The sequence below is a fragment of the Oenanthe melanoleuca genome, chromosome 22 (genome assembly GCF_029582105.1).
Source record: "Oenanthe melanoleuca isolate GR-GAL-2019-014 chromosome 22, OMel1.0, whole genome shotgun sequence".
Lineage (NCBI taxonomy): Eukaryota > Metazoa > Chordata > Aves > Passeriformes > Muscicapidae > Oenanthe > Oenanthe melanoleuca.
The window spans coordinates 780,072-799,822 of record NC_079355.1 but is presented as its reverse complement, the minus strand read 5'-3'; the positions used below and the strand labels follow the sequence as shown (position 1 = coordinate 799,822).

Sequence of the window (19,751 nt, the reverse complement as noted above, 5' to 3'; positions counted from 1 at the left end):
GCTGTGGCAAGGACTGGAGCTGAGCATGAGCATTCCCTGTGGGATCTGTGTGAGCCCAGGCTCATCCTGATCAACCATGAGGGAAGTGCTGGCACTGCTCCCCCCTGCAAAATCAGCTCCTTTTACCTGAGGATTTCCCTGGGAATGTGGAAAATCCTTGTGAGTTCCACTTGCCATAAGTTATTCCTTCATTTCAGCCCTTTCTCCTGACTTGCTGGGGGTCAGGAGGGCAGAATCCTCTGTTTACCCAGCAGGATGCTATTTTTAGCTCTGGTGTTATTTTGTCTGTTTTTTTCACTTATCAGCTCAGCCAAAGCAGCCCCTCAGCTGCCTCTCAGGGCTTCCTGTCCCTGCGAGGGCCCTGCAGACAAACTCAGCTCAGCAGCAGAGCTGGATGGGACAGGAGCTGACACCCACAGGGACAGCAATATTCAGAATGCAGCAGGATGGGAAGCAAGGTGAGGGCTGGCCAGTCCCTTGGGGTGAATCTGCCAGAGAAGGGCCTGGGGTGCCCAGGCAGCTGTGACAGGCACTGGGGCTGAGTGTGACAGTGCCAGGCACAGATGGCACAGGGCTGCCCCTGCTTCCCCCAGCCTGTCACAATTTAATTTGGTTAAACCTGGAAAAGTGCAGATTCCCAGTGGGAAAAGTGCAGATTCCCAGTTGGAAAAGAGCAGTGTCAGAGCAGTGTCAGGGCAGTGTCATAGCAGTGTCACAGCAGTGTCAGGGCAGTGTCACAGCAGTGTCAGAACAGTGTCACAGCAGTGTCACAGCAGTGTCACAGCAGTGTCACAGCCCAGGAGCACTCAGCAGCTGCTGTCACTTCCTCAATGCCCCGAGCTCGCCTGGGGAGCGGCCCCGGGCTGGGCTGTGTCCCCTGAGGCAGCTCAGGCACAGCCAGGGCAGCTCACCTGGCCTCACCTGGGGGTGCCCAGCAGCCACAGCTGGGCAGGAAAGCAGGGCAGGAAAGGGCTTTCCTGGGGCTCTGCACAGCTCTGCCAGAGCAGGAAGCTCTGCTGGCACACAACCTGCTGCTCTTGGGGAACCCCACGGGACAGCAGGGCCTGCTCCAGACCAGCTCCTAAACATCTCCCCTTGAGGAAAAAACAAAAATATCCAATCCTTCCTGATCCACAATGTCCCTCAAGCTGCCACGGAGCTGGGATTTCAACCTGAAGACGGATGCTGCAAAAATAGGTCAGTGAGTGTTCTCTGTGCCCCCTGTGCTGTGGGGGCAGGGCTGGGGGGCTGGGGGGGCTCTGGCCAAGCCCAGCTCAGATTTTGGCTCTGGCACCCGGGGGGGATCTGGCCCCCAAGTGCCCCTTTGGAGAGAGAGCAGATGGTTTGCAAATGATTTGCCAGAAGTGATTTACAGAGCTGTGGGAGCAGGGGGCAGGGCTGCTGCCCCCCAAAATCCAGGTCTGGGGGGTTTAAACCAGCCAGGCCCGTTGTGGTGGCACGAGCCCTGCTGGAGGCTCAGCTCAGCCCGGGGATGTGGCTCAGGGTCCCAGCCCCTCTGACATCAGTGCTTTCCTCTGGGGGTGCTGAGCAGCTCCTGACCCCCCTCCTGCCCCTGGCCAGGCTCTGCAGGGCTCTCAGCCACCCAGGATCCTCCTCCAGCATGGAAACCATGGCAGAACCCCTTGGGAAGGGCTGGGGGGTCCCTGGTGGGCTCTGAGCACAGAACTTGAGCCTGGGGTGCCTCAGGGGTTTGGGGTGGGTTTGGGGTGGTGCTGCTGTGTCAGGGAGGGGATTTGGGGTGGATTTAGGGTGGTGCTGCTGTGTCAGGGAGGGCTGCAGAGCCCAGCCTTGTGAGCTCAGGCCATCCTTGTTCCTGGCACTGGTGCCAAAATGTGGCCAGAGCCACCCTGGGCCTGGATTTGTCCCCAGAGCAGAGGCTGGACCCAGCTGCTCTCTGCCAGGCAGGGGTGGCCTGGCTGGATTTTCCTGCAAAGGCAACTTGGATTTGTGTCTGAAGCCACTTTTATCAGGGTGGCCAAACCATTCTCTGCACACAAAGCCCCAAGTGAAGGGATGGAAGCCCCAAATGGAGCAATGAAAGCCCCAAATACAAGCTGAGAGCTGGGATGGCCCAGGAGCTCGAGCTGGGCAGAGGCTCAGTGCCATCTCCACACTCTGGGGGAGAAATTCCCTGGAATTATCACAGGGCATCCTGGACTCCTGAACTGCTCATTCTTAGCATAATTAATATTTTTTTTGCCCAGAGGCTGTGGAGCAGTGGGTGAAGTCAATCAGCAGCTCAGGAAAAAAGGCTGGGGGAGTCACCAGGGGCTCTGGGGAGGTGGGACAGAGGCTTGGACCTGTGCTGGGACCAGGAATTGCTGTTGTTCATGGAAATCTGCTTGTGATGAAATCCCTGGTGCTCTTTGCAGCTCCCAGCTGCTGGATGAGTGTGTGAGTGTGAGTTTGTGTGTTTGTGTTTGTGAGTTTGTGTGTGTTTTTGTGTTTTTGAGTGTGTGTTTGTGTTTGTGTTTGTGTGTTTTTGTGTTTTTGTGTTTGTGTGTGTGTGTGTGTGCCCTGTCTCCAGGGCTGCTGTGACTTTGCAGAAATGTAAAGTCACATTTCTGAATCTTTGCAGTATTTGCAAATTGGCTCCTCCTGGCCTGGGGACACTTCCCCCTCCACCCCCAGCGTTTGGAAGCCCCAGGGCACTGCAGGGCTCTTTCTTTCAGTGAAACAGATTCCCTGGTGAAGCCTTTGGCTGGTTTTCCATTGCCCAGGTCCCTCCTGGGCAGGGGGTCCTGCCCAGGACAGGCTCTGCCCAGGGGCTCTGCGGCCCCTCTGCCCTTTCTCCTGCCCCACTGGCTGCTGTTTGTGGGGAGAGGCAGCAGGACAGGGGCAGCTCTCCTGCTGGGGAGCAGGAGGATGTTTTGGAGGAAATGCCCAACCCAGAGGCCGTTGGTGCAGGAAACGCCCTGGGGGCACCACCGAGGGGGTTTCTGCTTTTGGGGGGTTTGAGGAGGGGAAGGGGGGAACCCCTCAGTGTTTTCCACCTCAGGAAATCCCCCCATGCAGACCCCAGGGAGGCCCAATTCCCCTCAGCCAGGGCATCATCTGTGCCCTGCAGCTGTGAGTGCACACTGCCCAGCTGGGGCTGCAGTGCCTGCTCCAGGGGCACAGGTCCCATCTGGACAGGATCCCTGCAGGGCTTTTGCTGCCACAGAGATGCCACAGGGCCGTGCACCAGCCCTGCCCAGTGCCAACCCAATGGTGTTTCTTCATCCTTGGAGACTTTCCAGCCCCATCAATGCGAGTTCTGCCCCACTGGGACCACCAGGCTGTCCCAGAGCAGAGCTGTGACCTCCAAACTGTTCGGGTCACTCTGCTGCTGGGAGGGCACAAACCCCAAACGGTCCCATCGAAAACAAACCAACTGCCCAAAAAACAGCGCTAATGGTTTTGTTCTCACTTGCAAGACGATTCCACCCACGCAGGAAAAAGGAAGCAGCGACTGCAGCCACTTCCTTTGTGAGCTGGGGCCAGTGCTCACAGCAGAGCTGTGTCGGTCTGTCCCACTCCTGTGTCGGTCTGTCCCACTCCTGTGTCCCTCTGTCCCTGCACCTCGTGTCCCTCTGTCCCCACACCCAGTGTCTCTCTCTGTCCCCACTCCGTGTCCCCATTCTGTGTCCCTGTCCCCATTCCCTGTGTCCCCATTCCCAGTGTCCCCATTCTCTGTCCCCATTCCCTGTGTCCCTGTCCCCATTCCCTGTGTCCTCACAGCCGTGTCCCCATTCTCTGTGTCCCCATTCTGTCTCCATTCCCTGTGTCTCTGTCGTCATTCCGTTTCTCTGTCCCCATCCCCAGTGTCCTTGTTCCCTGTCCTACACCCAGTGTCCCCATTCCCCGTGTCCCTCTGTGTCCCCACACCCAGTGTCCCTGTTCCCTGTCCCCACAGCCGTGTCCCTGTCCCCATTCTCTGTTCCTGTCCCCATTCCATGTCCCTGTCCCCCAGCTCGCTCCCACAGTGTGATGAGCGCCGATCCCGGCTCCCAGCCGCGCTCCCCTGTGTCCCTGTCCCCATTCCATGTCCCTGTCCCCCAGCTCGCTCCCACAGTGTGATGAGCGCCGATCCCTGTTCTGTGTGTCCCCATTCTCAATGTCCCTGTCCCCCAGCTCGCTCCCACAGTGTGATGAGCGCCGATCCCGGCTCCCAGCCCCGCTCCCCTGGTCTGTGTGTCCCCATTCCGTGTGTCCCTGTCCCCATTCCGTGTGTCCCTGTCCCCATTCCCTGTCCCCACAGCCGTGTCCCTGTCCCCATTCTCAATGTCCCTGTCCCCATTCCATGTCCCTGTCCCCCAGCCCGCTCCCACAGTGTGATGAGCGCCGATCCCAGCTCCCAGCCCTGCTCCCCTGGTCTGTGTGTCCCTGTCCCCATTCCCTGTCCCCACAGCCGTGTCCCTGTCCCCATTCCGTGTGTCCCTGTCCCCATTCCGTGTGTCCCTGTCCCCATTCCGTGTGTCCCTGTCCCCATTCTCAATGTCCCTGTCCCCACAGCCGTGTCCCTGTCCCCATTCTCAATGTCCCTGTCCCCCAGCTCGCTCCCACAGTGTGATGAGCGCCGATCCCTGTTCTGTGTGTCCCCATTCTATGTCCCTGTCCCCCCAGCCCGCTCCCACAGTGTGATGAGCGCCGATCCCGGCTCCCAGCCGCGCTCCCCTGGTCTGTGTGTCCCTGTCCCCATTCCCTGTCCCCACAGCCGTGTCCCTGTCCCCATTCTCAATGTCCCTGTCCCCCAGCTCGCTCCCACAGTGTGATGAGCGCCGATCCCGGCTCCCAGCCGCGCTCCCAGCCGCGCTCCCCGCGGCCGCTCAAGCTGGGCTGGCTGCGCAAGCAGCGCTCCATCGTCAGGAACTGGCAGCTGCGCTTCTTCGTGCTGCAGGGCCAGCAGCTGCTCTACTACAAGGACGAGGACGATGCCAAGCCCCAGGTAGGGCCGGGCCGGGTCCCGTCACCGGGCTGGGCGTTTCGGTGCCAGGAGAGGCTGAGCTGTGAACGCTCTGTCCTAGGGCTGCCTGTCCCTGCAGGGCAGCACCATCAACGTGCTGGCCACCAGCCCAGAGGAAGGAGGGAAATTCATCTTTGAAATCGTCCCAGGTGAGGATGCCTCACTCCTCCTCCTGCTCCTTCCTCCTGCTGCTCCTCCTCCTCAGCTTTTTGGGCTGGGCTGGGCACCCAAACCCCTCGGGAAGTCCCTGGGTGCTCCCCACAGGGCTGTGCCATGGAAGGGGAATTTCCTGTCTCCACATCCATCCCTGTGAGGTTCAATCTCCAGTGCAGCTTTGTTGGGTTATCTTCTAAAATGAGCCAAGCAGCTGATAGTTGCTAGAAGGTTATTTATTAGAAATCACATCAGTCTCAAAGGCACGGTCACAGATGTTCAGGCCCATGCTGAGTTTTGGTGTAAAGTCCCAGAGAGAAGCAGAAGCTGCTCCTGGAGGTCCTGCTGGGGCCAGTGTCACTGTCCTGACTTGTCCTTGGGCGTTGACTGATGACAGTGAGCAAAAGCAAAAGGAAAAGCAACGGCAGGAAATGCAGAAAAGGCACCAGCTCTCCCCAATACAAACTCTTATACAGAACCTTCCCAACAAGCTGAGACACAAACTCAGACCAGCACTCCTTAACCTATTGGAATTCTAACTTCTTAACACACCAGGTTACATATAGACTATGCATATGGTTTATCTTGTTCTATCTGGAAAATGTAAACAATATTCTTACTACAGCTCTATTATGTCTAAAACTACACCAAAACTCCACTGAGAGCACTGGTGTGTTTTTCAACCTTCACTAGAACTCACACTGTTACTCTGGCACCTTAAACTTTCACTTGCTGAAAGCACCAGAGCTCAAACTAAAACTTACTGGCTGATTTCTCCCTGAGGAATCCCGAGGGACCCAGGGCTGGCAGGGCCCGGGGTGCGGCACTTTCTGCCCCTTCCCTGCAGATCCCAGGGCGGGGAACGCCGGAGCTCCGCTTGCCCCGGGAGCAGCTCACCCGGAAAACACGGGCTGTGTTCGGTGCTCCTGGGCTGCTGAGCTGTGTTTTGCAGGGCTGGCCGGGGAGCAGGAGCCGTGTGTGCTGATGGCGAGCTCGCAGGCGGAGCGGGAGGAGTGGGTGACATCGCTGCGCAGGGCGCTGGGCTCGGCCGCCGCAGGTACGGGCAGCTCTGCGGGCTGGGCTGGGCTCGGCTGGGCTGGGCTGGGCTGGGCTCCGAGACCCCGGGATGGGGCTGTGACCTGTCCCGGGGCTGCTGCACACGGGCACGGCGGGCACAGCCAGGCCCGGGTGAACATCTCCCTTCTCAACTCCCTCCTGAGCCTTTGGACCTGAAAACGTTCTTGAGAGCAGCTCCCATTCAGGGACAAAGCCTTGGGAAAATGTATTTCACCTGCCAGCCCTTGGCTTTGTGCTGCCCCTGGCTTTGCCTGCTCTCCAGGGCTCCCCACCCTCCCAGCCGGGAGTTCCTTCCCAATATTCCATCTAAATCTCTCCTCCTTCAGCTCAAAGCCATTCCCTGTGTCCTGTCCCTCCACCCCTTGTCCCCAGTCCCTCTCCTGCCCTCCTGGGGCCCCTTCAGCTGTCCTGCAAGGGGCTCTGAGCTCTCCCTGGATCCTTCCCTTCCCCAGGCTGGACACCCCCAGCTCTCCCAGCCTGTTTTTCCTTTTTTCCCCTCTGCATCCCTGAGTTTTTCTGCCTCCAAACCAGACCAGGCTGTGCCCTGGGGGAGGCAGCATCACCCAGCTGAAAGGAGCATTGAGCCAGGAGTTTCCAGGGCATTTTCCCAGCTGGCTCTGATATTTCACAACAGCTCTGCCCCTGATTTATTTTTTTAAGCTTAGGAGGCTGTTGGTCTCTTGCAGCTCAATTAAGTGACACTCCGTGAAAGAAAATGTAAATTTATAGCAGCACAGAGCAGTCAGGGACTATGGAGCTGCATTTTATGTCAATACACATAACAGATCCCAAAACTCCCAAAACTTGAGGGTTTTGGCTTCAGTCTGAGCTGAGGCAAGTGAGCTTTTAGAGGAGGGAGGTTTTGGCCAGAGCCCCCGTGGGAGCAGCCCCATGGCCCAGGTCCTGTGAACTTGTTGCAGAAAAGCTGCAGAGTGTGAAGAAAACAGCAAAAGCATCTCCAAATTCTCATTGTGTGGTTTTACAGGGTTGGCTGCCACTCCCACAGCCCCGGGGAGGTGTCCCCAGAGCCGCAAACCTGCAGTGAAATAACCAATTCAATACCAGCTACCAAAGCAGAGAGGCAAAAAAAAAAAAAAAAAAAAAAAAAAGATTTGCTCCTGGTGTGCACAGGGACAGGTTTATGGTCATTATTTAAAACTCTGAGCAGGTGACAAATAGAAGCCCCAGGAGCAGGCAGGTGCTGACACACCTGGAGGTTCCAGGTGAGGTTCTGCTCTGCATCCCCATTCTGGGAGGGATTTCAGCCCTCAGAGCAGGAGCCATTGGCATTCCAGAGATTAAATTGGGGTTTACCTGCTCTGGCCATGGCCCAGGCTCTGAGGAGGAAGAGTGGGACCAGTTGCTGCTCCTGCTGTGAGTTCAGGAGGAAATGTCAGTTTTAATGCCAATTTTAATGCCAGTTTTAGTGCCAGTTTTAGTGCCAGTTTTAATGCCAGTTTTAGTGCCAGTTTTAATGCCAATTTTAATGCCAGTTTTAGTGCCAGTTTTAATCCCAATTTTAGTGCCAGTTTTAATGCCAATTTTAATGCCAGTTTTAGTGCCAGTTTTAATGCCAATTTTAGTGCCAGTTTTAATTCCAGTTTTAATTCCAGTTTTAATGCCAGTTTTAATGCCAGGGCAAGGCAGCAGCCCCTGTGAAGCACAGCTGTCCTCAGACCAGGGCAGTTTCAGGAGAGGGGAGGGGGAAGAGAAGCAGCTGGATCAGGAAGAATTCCAGCTCCAAATCCCTGCAAGGATCATTTCTTGTTTCTTGGTGGTCCCCTGTGCTTTCTGCACCCCTGAGCTTTGTGGGATGAGCTTCCTTCCCTCCCTGTCCCTGCCTCCCTCTGGATCAGCATCCTGCTCACAGGCAGGGCTTGCCTGCAGTGGCTTTGAGAACTTTTTGTCAGTTATTTGGAGGAGGAACAAGGTTTTGGTTTTTATTTTGCCTTTTTTTCCCTTGGGAAAAGCTCTGTCCCTGCAGAGGGGTTTGCAGGGCTCTGGTGCCTGGCAGAGCAGCAGGTCCTGCTGGCCCCAACACCTGGGGCAGGTGAGGGGGCACCTGGGCAGGGTTAAGGGAATAAAGGGATTTATTGAAAGGCCTTTAAGGGATTCACCTGGGGCAGTGCAGGAGCTACACCCGGACGGACCCAAGTCAGGAGTTCCACACTTTGATCAGTTTGGTCCATTCCCACTCTGGGGTCACTGCCCAGCCCCAGCTCCAGGCTCTGCAGTCCCACCCTCCCGGATTCTCTCCCCAGTTCTCTCTGGTTGCACTTTGTGGGGCTGGAGCTGCAGCGTGTCCTGGGTTCTGGGCTGGGAAAGGATTGTTGGTGTGACTGAGCTGAGCAGAACTCGCTGACATTTATGTGAGATTCAGAGTCGCGCACTGACAGCCGAGCTGAGCCGTGCCCTGTCCCCAGCAGTGTTCGGGCAGCCCCTGGCAGCCGCCTTGGCCCACGAGCAGCAGCCGGGGCAGCCCCAGGTGCCCGTCCTGGTGCAGAAAAGCGCCGAGTTCATCCGGGAGCACGGCGTGGCTGAGGAGGGGATCTTCCGCCTGCCCGGCCAGGACAGCCTGGTGCGGCGGCTGCGGCTCGCCTTCGACGCGGGGGAGAGACCCTCCTTCCCCAGGTGAGAGAGAGAGACCCTTCCCCAGGTGAGAGAGAGAGACCCCCTTCCCCAGGTGAGACACCCTGCCACAGGTGAGACCCTCCTTCCCCAGGTGAGAGAGAGAGACCCTCCTTCCCCAGGTGAGACCCTCCTTCCCCAGGTGAGAGAGAGAGACCCTTCCCCAGGTGAGAGAGAGAGACCCTTCCCCAGGTGAGACCCTCCTTCCCCAGGTGAGAGAGAGAGAGACCCTTCCCCAGGTGAGAGAGAGAGACCCTCCTGCCACAGGTGAGACACCCTGCCACAGGTGAGACACCCTGCCCCAGGTGAGAGAGAGAGAGAGAGACCCTGCCACAGGTGAGACACCCTGCCACAGGTGAGACACCCTGCCACAGGTGAGAGAGAGACCCTCCTTCCCCAGGTGAGAGAGAGAGACCCTCCTGCCCCAGGTGAGACATAGAGAGACCCTCCTTCCCCAGGTGAGAGAGAGAGACCCTCCATCCCCAGGTGAGACCCTCCTGCCCCAGGTGAGAGAGAGAGAGACCCTCCTGCCCCAGGTGAGACATAGAGAGACCCTCCTTCCCCAGGTGAGAGAGAGAGAGACCCTCCTGCCCCAGGTGAGACCCTCCTTCCCTAGGTGAGACATAGAGAGACCCTCCTTCCCCAGGTGAGACACCCTGCCACAGGTGAGAGAGAAAGAGACCCTTCCCCAGGTGAGACCCTCCTTCCCCAGGTGAGACATAGAGAGACCCTCCTGCCCCAGGTGAGACCCTCCTGCCACAGGTGAGAGACCCTTCCCCAGGTGAGAGAGAGACCCCCCTTCCCCAGGTACCTGCTGCCCTCTGCCTCCCCAAAACCCAGGCACAAGCAGCCAGTGGTGTGGGAGTCCAGGGTGTTCCCCTGGATGCCTCAGGACAGGGGGCTCAGAGGTGCCCAAGGCCCCTGTGGGATGGATTTGAGTCCTTGGAAAAAGTTACCATCGTTGCAAGAAGAATTACAAGTCACAAAAAATAAGTGGAGTATCAATTAGATTATTAAAAGGTAGAAAAGTGAATTGATGGTATTGTTTATGATAAGAAGTTTAGCTAAGATGGAGGATTTTGGGCATGGTTTGTCTTTCTCTATGGTATCCATCTTTGTGAGTTAGGATGGCACCTTTGGATTGGTTTGAGAGAAAACTGGACAGTGTAAGAGAGTGTTATGTATTGGAAAGTAATTGTAAACATTAGGTGTGTAATTTATAGTATAAAGATAAGGCCTGCCCTCTGGGCAGTGCAGTGTGCTTTTCCTTTTAATTTCTAATTCTTATACAATTCATAGTTTTCCCCCATTGCCTCTTTCATCTTCCAATATCCAGTTTCATTATCAGCAAACCTGCAGTTTGTTTGTAAAGGCAAATCTCTTTTGCCATTCATCAATCAGTGGAATCCATCCCATTATTTCTTTTATCTCCCAGTGCTGGTTTGATCCACCAGCAGGTCGTTTGTAAAGACAAATCCTCATTCCTCTCAAGCTGCAGGCTGAGCCTAGACCCGGAGCACCCTGGGGCTGACGGTGCCTTGCAGCAGCCAGGAGCTCTGTTCCACCCAGAGCTTTCATCTGGGCTGGCTGGGGCAGAACCCAGCCCTGGCTGCCCCTGAATTACCAAAATACCAGCATTGGTCCAATACCCATCTCAGCTGTGAGGGACAAAGGATTTAAACAATTTAAAGTTACAAAGTGTGTGTTTATTGTGAGGTAATCTCTAATACACGCTGCAAAATCACAGGTGATCACAGAGTCTATTTATTGGCAAAGGATTCAAACAAATCCATGTTCATAATAACAGCCCCTCCCATCCCCCTTCCCATGGTAATTAGCTGGAATGGCTGTTAAGCATTGTTTGGCTTCTTAAATTAAGTCTGGGGTCGTTTTTGTGAGGAGGGGTCTGAAAAGGAGGAAGTAAGGTGAGTGTTCCTCACCCTGAACTCTTGACCTTTTCCATCACTGACAATACAATTTCTGGGGACAGTCCAGTTTTGCACAGAATGGGTTTCTGGTTGCATTGTCCATGTTCCTTTGGATCCTTTGGATCTGCTCACTGGTTTTGTCTTTTCCCACTGTAAGCACAGCTGGACAAACATGAATGTCAGACAATCAATTATTAAAGTTTCAGACAACTACTCCCTGTTAGCTTTTAATTGTTTTCAGCAAGGGAACTCAAATGCCAATTTTCCAAGGTGAGCGGTGCTCTGTCCCCGCAGAGCCGGGGCGCTGCTGTGACCGTCCTGTCCCTGTCCTGTCCCTGTCCTGTCCCTGTCCTGTCCCTGTCCCTGTCCCTGTCCTGTCCTGTCCCTGTCCTGTCCCTGCAGGGACACCGACGTGCACAGCGTGGCCTCGCTCTTCAAGCTGTACCTGCGGGAGCTGCCGGAGCCCGTCGTGCCCTGGCTGCAGTACGAGGATTTCCTGCGCTGCGGGCAGGCTCTGGAAAAGGACGAGACAAAGGTGCAGAGGCTCCTCTTTCCTTCCTCCTGCCCTTGAAATCGGTTTCGGTGCCAGGGCACCGAGGGCACGGCAGAATCAGCACAGATTTGGAATCTGGGGAGGGAAAAAAAGGAAAAAAATTAATAAGAAAAGCTCCCCCTAAGCCACTGGGCTGCCCCAGTGCCACCAGTGATCCCTGTCCCCAGTGCCACCAGTGACCCTGTCCTTAGTGCCACCAGTGATCCCCTGTCCCCAGTGCCACCATTGATCCCCTGTCCCCAGTGCCACCAGTGACTGTCCCCAGTGCCACCACTGGCTGTCCCCAGTGCCGCCAGTGACTGTCCCCAGTGCCATCACCCGTGTCTGGAGCACCCCCAGGGCTGGGGACTTCCCCAGTGGGGGTGGCCAGGAGGGGACCCCAGACCAGCCTGGCTGGGGCGACCCGGAGCTGGGGCCAGACGTGCCTGTGAATCCTCCTGGAGCTGTTTTGTCACCACTCAGGGCCACCAGGAGCTCCTGCAGCAGCTGTCCCTCCTCCCCAGAGACAACTACAACCTGCTCAGCTACATCTGCAGGTCAGTGTCTGCACAGCTGGGCTTGGGGCAGCACAAACCTCACCCCAGGTGACTCCTCCAGGCAGAGCCTCCCAGAGCTGTGCTTTGGCTCCCTGTGAGTCACCAGGTCCCATTTTGGTAGAGGAGGATTTCAGCCCCTGACAATGCCTGAGCACCTCAAACTCACTTAGAAATCCCTGGGAATTAAAACCAGGTCTAGTTGTCCTGGACAAAAGCCTTGTGCACCAAAACTTCTGGGCTTCACCCAGCCTGGGTGGTTTTTCCCTGCCTGGAGATTTGAGGAGGGGATTCTCTTCCTTTCTGATTTGTTTCTAAGGGGAGCAGCTCCTCACATGTTTTTTTTTTTATTGTGGTACCAGTAAGACCCAGCCCCAGTTCAGTTCTGAGTGTTTCTGCCCTTGTGACTGAGAGGAAGAGCTGGGAGGATGAATCAGGGTTTTTTTCACCAGCAATCTTCCACCTCTGATGTGAAATATTTGCTCTGGAATTCTGGCAGGTTCCTCTATGAAATACAACTGAACTCCAGTGTCAACAAGATGAGTGTGGATAACCTGGCAACAGTGATAGGAGTGAACCTCATCAGACCCAGGGTAGAGGACCCTGCAATCATCATGAGAGGTAAAAGGGACTCCTGCAATAAGTGCCCTGGGAGCAGCTGCATGCTGAAATCCTGAGCTGCATCCACAGCCCCAAAATCAAAGATTCTCTGTGGTGCAGCTGAAAGAAAGCCAGAAATGTGCCCAGGCACAGTGAGTGCAGAGTCCAGCCATGTTGGGCTGTAAAGGTGTTTGTGATGGCAAAAACCTCTCAGGAATTGACAGAATGACAAAAACACCCCACTGCATGTTCCCTCCATGGAGCTCAGCAGGTTCAGGAATTTGGTGAGATCATCTCTGTGCTGCTCAGGGCAGGAAGGTGTAAAACCCTTCTTGGGGGAGCAGAGGAAACTCAGAGAAATGTGGCTCCTCATTTCCTTTCACTCACTGCATTTCCTTTCTGTGGCTTTATGATCCTGCTCCTTGTTTTGTGTTTTTTTCAGACACCCAGGTGCTGGGAGGGATCCCCTGGCACTGGGCTCACCCCTGACAATCTCTGGTTCCTCCAGGCACGCCCCAGGTGCAGAAGGTGATGACTGTGCTGATCAGTGACCACGAGAAGCTCTTTCCCCCATCCAAGGATGAGCCCTCCCCAGCTGCCCCAGAGGAGAGGAAAGCTCCTGTCCCTCGCAGCTCCGTGGGCTGGGGGGCTGCAGAGGAGCCCAGAGCCCCCAGAGCCTCCCCCCAAAGGCAGATGGTGAGGATGGGCCCCCAGGAGTCACCAAAGCTGGTATTGAACCTGCTCACTGCAGGGCAGCCAGCCCTACAAGCTTTGCTATTTATGGCTTAAAAAGCTGTGTCTGTCAGCCCTGTAAATGGAATATTTACATCAGGAAAATGATGTGCATAAACTTTCCACTTTCCTGTGGAAAATCGGCTGTTCTGGGGACTTTGAAAACTCCCAAAGCTTTTTGGCTGAACAGCTGAGCACATGAAACCTTTTCAGCTCGGGCTGGTGAAGGGAAAACATTGAGGATTAAAGGCTTTCCTTCAAAGGAATCTCTGCAGAAATGGCAAATGTGGTGCAATTCTCAATGTTTTTTATGGAAAAGCGTGGCCATTCCTCCAGCATGTTGAAATGTGCCTGCAGTGGCAGCAGTGGCTGTGGCCTGTCTGCTCCAGGGCTGCTTTTCTCTTTTGCAGAGGGATCACCCCCATTCCAGCAGCTCCCCTGGCCCAGCTGCCACCTCCAGCGACCCTGGGGAGGACACAGAGCCCAGAGACACCCAGGGAACGTGGAAAACACAGGCAAGGAAAAGAACTCAGACTTTGCCCACGAGGAAATCCTTCCTGGCCGCTGCTCCAGGGGAGAGGGGGGATGTCCTCACCAGCGACTTCTGGACGGGCAGCACCCGCCCCGTGCCCTCGGAGGGACACAAGAGAACCTTGTCTCAGGATCTTTTCAAGCTGCTGGACCTCCACAGGGCTTCAGCCTCGGACAGTGGCCCCTCCTGCCAGGCAGGGAGCGGGGAGGGCAGCCCCAGCCCCGGCAGCAGCATCTCTGAGAAGGAATTGCTGCCCTGCCTCAGCCCCAGCCACAGGGCCAGCAGCCCTGCCGAGGAGCCCAGCCCCGAGCAGCAGAGCAGGGAGCTCCTGCACAGCACGGTGCTCAGGCTGGAGAAGGATCTGGAGGCTCAGAGGAAGGACTACGAGGGGCAGATTAAGAGGTAACTGCAGGGAGCTGCTTTCTGCAGAGTGACACTGATGGTGTGCCAGCAGGGTCATGCAGTGTAGAACAGCAGTGATCAGTGATAAAATACAGTGTTTAGCAGGCTGTTAAAAACCTCTGAGCTGCACTGCACGAGCTGTGCTCTCATCACAGGGGATGATGGGTTATTACAACATCAGTGCTCCCCACCTCTTATCACAGGCACTGCAATGCTCCTGCATTCCTTTGCACTGTCAGAATTCCTGTCATTGCCATGGCATTGGCCTGTGAGACCCTCCAGAATTCACCAGTAGCATTATTACACCATGGGTTGTAACCATCAGCCCCACATGGTATTTTATTATGGTTATTGTCCCATTATCAATACACGTGTAGCACATTTACTGATTTATTGCATCAAGTTATGTGGCCACTGAAGGGCTCAGGACAGCATCTCTGGCTTGTTTTGAGGCTGAGGTGAGAATCCTGAGAGCCAAATGATTTCCCAGCCTTTTTCCAATGCAATGCAATCCAACCCAGTTCAGTCCAATCCAATCCAATCTAATCCAGCTCAGTCCAACCCAATCCAACCCAACCCAGTCCAGTCCAATCCAACCCAACCCAATCCAGTCCAATCCAGTGCAATCCAATCCAGTACAATCCAGTCTAACCCAATCCAACCCAACCCAATCCAACCCAATCCAGTCCAGTCCAACCCAACCCAACCCAAGCAACCCAATCCAGTCCAATCCAGTGCAATCCAATCCAGTCCAATCCAATCTAATCCAACCCAACCCAACCCAATCCTTTCATGCTCTGTTTCCCTTCACAGTCTCCAGGAGGAGAACTATGAAGCCTGGGCCAAAGTGGTGAGGCTGAGCCAGGCCATGGAGCAGGAGAAGAAGAAGTGTGGGGAGCTGGAGCTGAGGCTGGAGAGCGCCGAGCGCTCGCGGGAGGAGCTGGAGAGGAAAAACAAGATGCTCGAGGAGGAGTTAAAAAACTTAACTAAACCCACCAGTGAAACTGGTGCCAAAACCAACTAGGAGGAGGCCCCCAGCATTTACAGACCCCAAATGCAGCTGCACAAATGCACAGGAACTGCAGGTTCAGCCAAGGATTTGTGTTGTCCAGTGTCCTGCTCCTGCCCCAGGCCAAGGGGGAGGAAGGAGAGCAGAGCTCAGAGGATGGTTCATGCTCTGAACCAGGAAATCTCCAAAATATCCTTTAGCTTTTTTGGGTGTGTTTATTTCAACTCTTCTTTCAGCTGCTCAGGTTACCTGGAGAACAGGCCAACACCTCCTGCTGCTCAGTCAGAGTTGCACTCAGAAGTTTGGGTCATGGACACCTTGTGCCTTCCCATAAAGAACCCAGAGGTGTCCCTCCTCCAGCTGCCTGTGCCTTGCTGCAGACACCCAGGCAAAACATCCATGGATTTGGGCAGGCAGAGGAGCCCCAGGCTTGGGGAGGCACAGCCCTGGGTGGTGGAGATGCTCACCTCAATCCCAGCTGGATCCTGCTCCCCTCAATCCCAGCTGGATCCTGCTCCCCTCAATCCCAGCTGGATCCTGCTCCCCTCAATCCCAGCTGGATCCTGCTCACATCAATCCCAGCTGGATCCTGCTCACATCAATCCCAGCTGGATCCTGCTCACATCAATCCCAGCTGGATCCTGCTCACATCAATCCCAGCTGGATCCTGCTCACATCAATCCCACCTGGATCCTGCTCACATCAATCCCACCTGGATCCTGCTCACATCAATCCCACCTGGATCCTGCTCCCCTCAGTCCCACCTGGATCCTGCTCCCCTCAGTCCCACCTGGATCCTGCTCTCCTGGGGCAGCACAAGGCTCTCAGATCTGCAGCATCACCTGCTGAGCTGTGCCAGCCCCCACAGCACAGCTCCAGGCAGAAAATCCCACCATCACCCAAACCTCTTCAGTCCAGCTGTTTTCAGTCACTCCCACAGCTGGCTGTTCCTAAATCCAGCCCAGCTGATGGAGCTTGGAGAGCACCTCACACAGCTGGACCTGGAGCTCTTTGTGCAGGGGGAGTCCATCAGCAGCTCCAGCACAGAACTCCTGCATTTTTCCTCCAGAGGATGACAAATCTGGACTGTTTTACTGCCCTGCTTTGGAGCTTTGTTGTTTCTGAAGTGCAGATCAGGATTTCATGGAGCCCTGGGTTGGCAGCCCAAGGATGTTGGGTCTCTCCCCAGCAGTGCCAAGACCCCCTGGACCCAAAGGTGTCCCTGTGGTTTTTGTGACCTCTCTGCTCGTCCCCACCCCTGCCAGAGTCCTGCCAGCAGCACCAGGGAGCTGCCACAGCTTCTGCTGCAGGACAGGGCTCTGCACAGTTATTTTCTTCTACAGAAAACCTTTCATGTATTTATTTGAGGAGGGGGAACAGCCCAGCCTTGATGGGGACAGGAAAGGGAAAGCCACAGAAATCTGCAGTTTTCAAGCAGGACCAAGGTCTGTGCCAGGCATGGTGAGGGGAATCACAGCTCTGGGTTTGCCTGAGAGGCAAAAGCTCAGCCCAGACAGGCTGGAGAGACAGGGAAAAGGAACTGGGGCAGAAAGGGACACAGGAAAATGTGGGAAACAAGGGGAGGTGGGAGTGGGATGAGAATAAAAGCCAGTGTTGGGTATGAAGCACTTGCTGGGGGTAGGGGGAACGGGTTTAGCCCTAAAACTGAGCCCAGACTCAGTCTCAGATGCAGTTTGGAGCACTGAACCCACCTGTGCTCAGCTGTGGATGTGAAGTCTGGGGAAGGACAGGTTGTGAGAGCTGAGCTGCATTCAGAAATCCAGCCCTAAGTGACTCCAGGGGTTTCCTTTGCACCCCACAGACCTGGAGCTCCCCTCTGTGCTGCCCACAAACCTCCAGGGAATGACTGTTCCAGAGACCCCTGAAAATCCCTCAGCCAGGTCCTGTGCCCTGCCAGGGATCCAGCCTGAGCACAGGGGTTTCAGTCTGATTGGAATGTTTCAGATGTCAGTCCTGGTGATGGGAAATCCCACTGGGGACCCCAGAGGATCTGCACTGGGGCTGCAGGGCTTGGCAGGGGATGGATGTCCTGGAGAGCAGCCCAGGGAGGGCAGGGGGCCTCAGCCACCCTCCCTGCCCAGCTGCAGTCCCACCCAGCACAGATGTGTCCTGAAGTCTCTTTCAGTTTCTTTCTGCTGCTCTCCAGTTCCCACCCTGGGCCCTTCCTGGCGCTCTCAGGTCCCACAGTGCCTGCACCACTTCACAGCTGAGTCTTCCCTGGCGTTTCAGATGACCTTGGCAGAGCTGCTGCAGTGGTTATTTGATTTTTTACCTCTGCAGAAGCTCCTCAACCATCCGAGCCTGAGGCTGGGAGTCACTGGGGAGAAACTTCTCGGTGGGTTCAGGAGCAGCTGGGGGAACATCTGGGCTGGAAATGCCACACGCTCCTTCCTGCAAAGATCAAAAGTGTGAAGAGGCCAATAATTGCTGCACAGCAGACTGTAATGACGTGCAAAGGCTTGGCTGAGGCTCAGAAAGCTGCAGGATGAGGACAAGTGCACGTTATTTAAAACAAACTGCACATTCCTCCTCTTCCGCCCAGATAGGCAGAGCCAGCCCGGGGCTGCCAGGATCACGGGGCTGCTTTGAAGATATTCCACCAGCAACATTTGCAGTTTACAGAGGTCATCTGTGAGAGAGAGACTTTCCAGCAGAGGTCAGGTGGGCTGGAAATTCCTGGGAGCAGAGAGAGACAGGGCACCTTGGGAGCTGCTGCCTTGGGTGCTCTAACGTAATGAGGATTCCTTTTTTTTAAATTTTTTTTTTTTTAAATGAGCTTTTTCCAGAGCTAGAGAACCATGCACTGCCCATGCCAGAGCTGTGACACTGCTCCCTTTCCATCCCTGAGGGGTGGGTGTCCTCCTGCCCAGCCCAGAGCCTGCTCTGGATTTCCTGCACTTGCACATCTCTGCAAGGTGAGATCCCCAAACTGACTGGTCCCAGCCTGCACCCCCCTCCTCCCTCTGTCTCTGCAGCCAGGACGTGAAGCTTTGTGGGGTGGGAGCAGCAGAGAATCTCTCCTGTTCCTGGAGGTTGTAAAGGAATTATAAACTCACAGAGGGGTTTGTGGCCTTTCAGCTCAGCAGGTTTTGGGCTTTGACTCTGCATCCCCTGGAGATGCTGCTCCTGTCACACAAAACACAACACAATGTCCACCACAGAGAAGAAAGATCCTTTCCAGCCCTGTCCTGTAGGCTTGGAAACCTCCAAAGAGACATTTTCACCCCTTACCCTCCCACTGTGAGGGACACAAGAGCTTCACCAAGGTGATAACACTGAGATCAGGCCGAGGATTTTCCTCTCCCTTTAAATGTGACATGGATTTCCAAATTAGAGCTGTTAAAGCACAGATCCCAGTGAATCATGCAGTGTGGGATGAGAGCAAGATAACCTTTAGGCCACCCTTTCAGTGTCCTCACTGCATTCTTTGTCCTAGAGCAGAAATTCTGTTCTACTCTTCTCAGATATTTACTAAATAAATTCATTTAGAATTCACTCTGTTGTACCCAAGGCTTTGATAGGCATGAGAGGCAAGCAAATAAAATTATCCTTCTCACATTATTGTGTTTGGATCCCAAGCCAGTCACGCTTATTGTGACTTATCCCCTCACATTTATCAAAGTTGTTTTTGGCACGATAGGAGTTTCCTTTTTTAGCCTGGCCAGTGCCCAGAGGAGCCCTGGGGCGAGGTGGACGTGCAGGAAGTGTCCAGCCATGCTGGGAGCTCTGTCCAGGAGCAGGGAGAACATCTTGTTCCAGGGGATGCAGTCCCTCCATCCTTCCCTTAGTGGGAGCTGAGACTGCCCCAAACCAGCACCAGGCTGGGTGGGAACAGCCCTTCCCAGGGTGGAGGGAAACCTGTCCCACAGGTTGGCAGAAGTGCCCCTGTCCCACTTCTGTGCTTTCCTGCCACCTTGCTGCAGCACTGGGAGCCTCAGAGCCACAGAAACAACCTGAAGAAATCCTGATGATGCCAGGGAGCACAGCAGGAGCAGCTTTGTCCAAGTAGGAGCTTCTTGGGAGAAAATCCCCATCTGTTCCAGCCCCAAGCCCTGCCAGCCTGGGAGCTGCTGTGCTGGATGTGGCTCCAGCTCCTGGAGATCCACTGCCAAAGTCTGCACGAGCATCCCCACAAGGGCAGTTCCCCCTTCCCTCTGCAAGGGCTCCCAGCAGCTGATTCCCATCAGCAGGAGTGCCCAGCAGTTAATTGGGGTGTCTCAGTAAATAAGATTTAAAACTTCAAATACAGAGGGAGGGATTTGGGTGTCGTTTTCCTGGCTGTGGGGCAGAGCAGAGGCCTTGGTGGTGCTGCAGGAGTTCAGGGTGTGCTCAGCCCTTAGGAAACATCCCAGAACCCACAGAGCTGAGCAGCCTGCCCAGCAGAGAAAGAAATATTCCATTTTCTCCTGAGCCTTTGGGAAACATCCAAGAACCCTCTGAGCTGAGCAGCCTGCCCAGCAAAAAAGGAAATTTCCCATTTTTTCCTGAGCCTTTGGGAAACATCCCAGAACCCTCCAAGGTGAGCAGCCCATCCAGCAGAGAAGGAAATTTCCCATTTTCTCCTGAGCCCATCATGGGGGAAGCTTCACCAAAGCCCTTTCCTCACAGCCCTGTCCC

General features: G+C 55.2%; 1 protein-coding gene across 2 annotated transcripts; it reads left to right on the top strand.

Annotated features, from left to right (window-relative positions):
* The first annotated feature begins 358 nt into the window (after positions 1-358).
* On the top strand, positions 359-18,695 carry ARHGAP25 (Rho GTPase activating protein 25). 2 transcript variants are annotated; one of them, XM_056508556.1, is made up of 11 exons: positions 359-1,197; positions 4,758-4,948; positions 5,028-5,115; positions 6,072-6,176; positions 8,623-8,827; positions 11,155-11,287; positions 11,768-11,841; positions 12,338-12,459; positions 12,947-13,134; positions 13,581-14,104; positions 14,918-18,695. In XM_056508556.1, the coding sequence occupies exons 1-11, from the start codon at positions 1,137-1,139 to the stop codon at positions 15,126-15,128; spliced, it is 1,902 nt and encodes a 633-aa protein (XP_056364531.1). In that variant the 5' UTR covers positions 359-1,136; the 3' UTR covers positions 15,129-18,695. The 2 variants fall into 2 exon arrangements, with proteins under 2 accessions (XP_056364531.1, XP_056364530.1); XM_056508555.1 differs by having other exon boundaries at positions 691-1,197; positions 8,620-8,827; positions 14,918-16,419.
* Positions 18,696-19,751: the final 1,056 nt, after the last annotated feature.

Excerpts from the sequence above, each read along its gene's own strand:
- ARHGAP25 (XM_056508555.1), top strand. The coding sequence starts at position 1,137 with ATGTCCCTCAAGCTGCCACGGAGCTGGGATTTCAACCTGAAGACGGAT. Across the intron at positions 1,198-4,757 it reads GACGGATGCTGCAAAAATAG|CTCGCTCCCACAGTGTGATG; the intron begins GTCAGTGAGTGT and ends CCTGTCCCCCAG. Across the intron at positions 5,116-6,071 it reads CATCTTTGAAATCGTCCCAG|GGCTGGCCGGGGAGCAGGAG; the intron begins GTGAGGATGCCT and ends TGTGTTTTGCAG.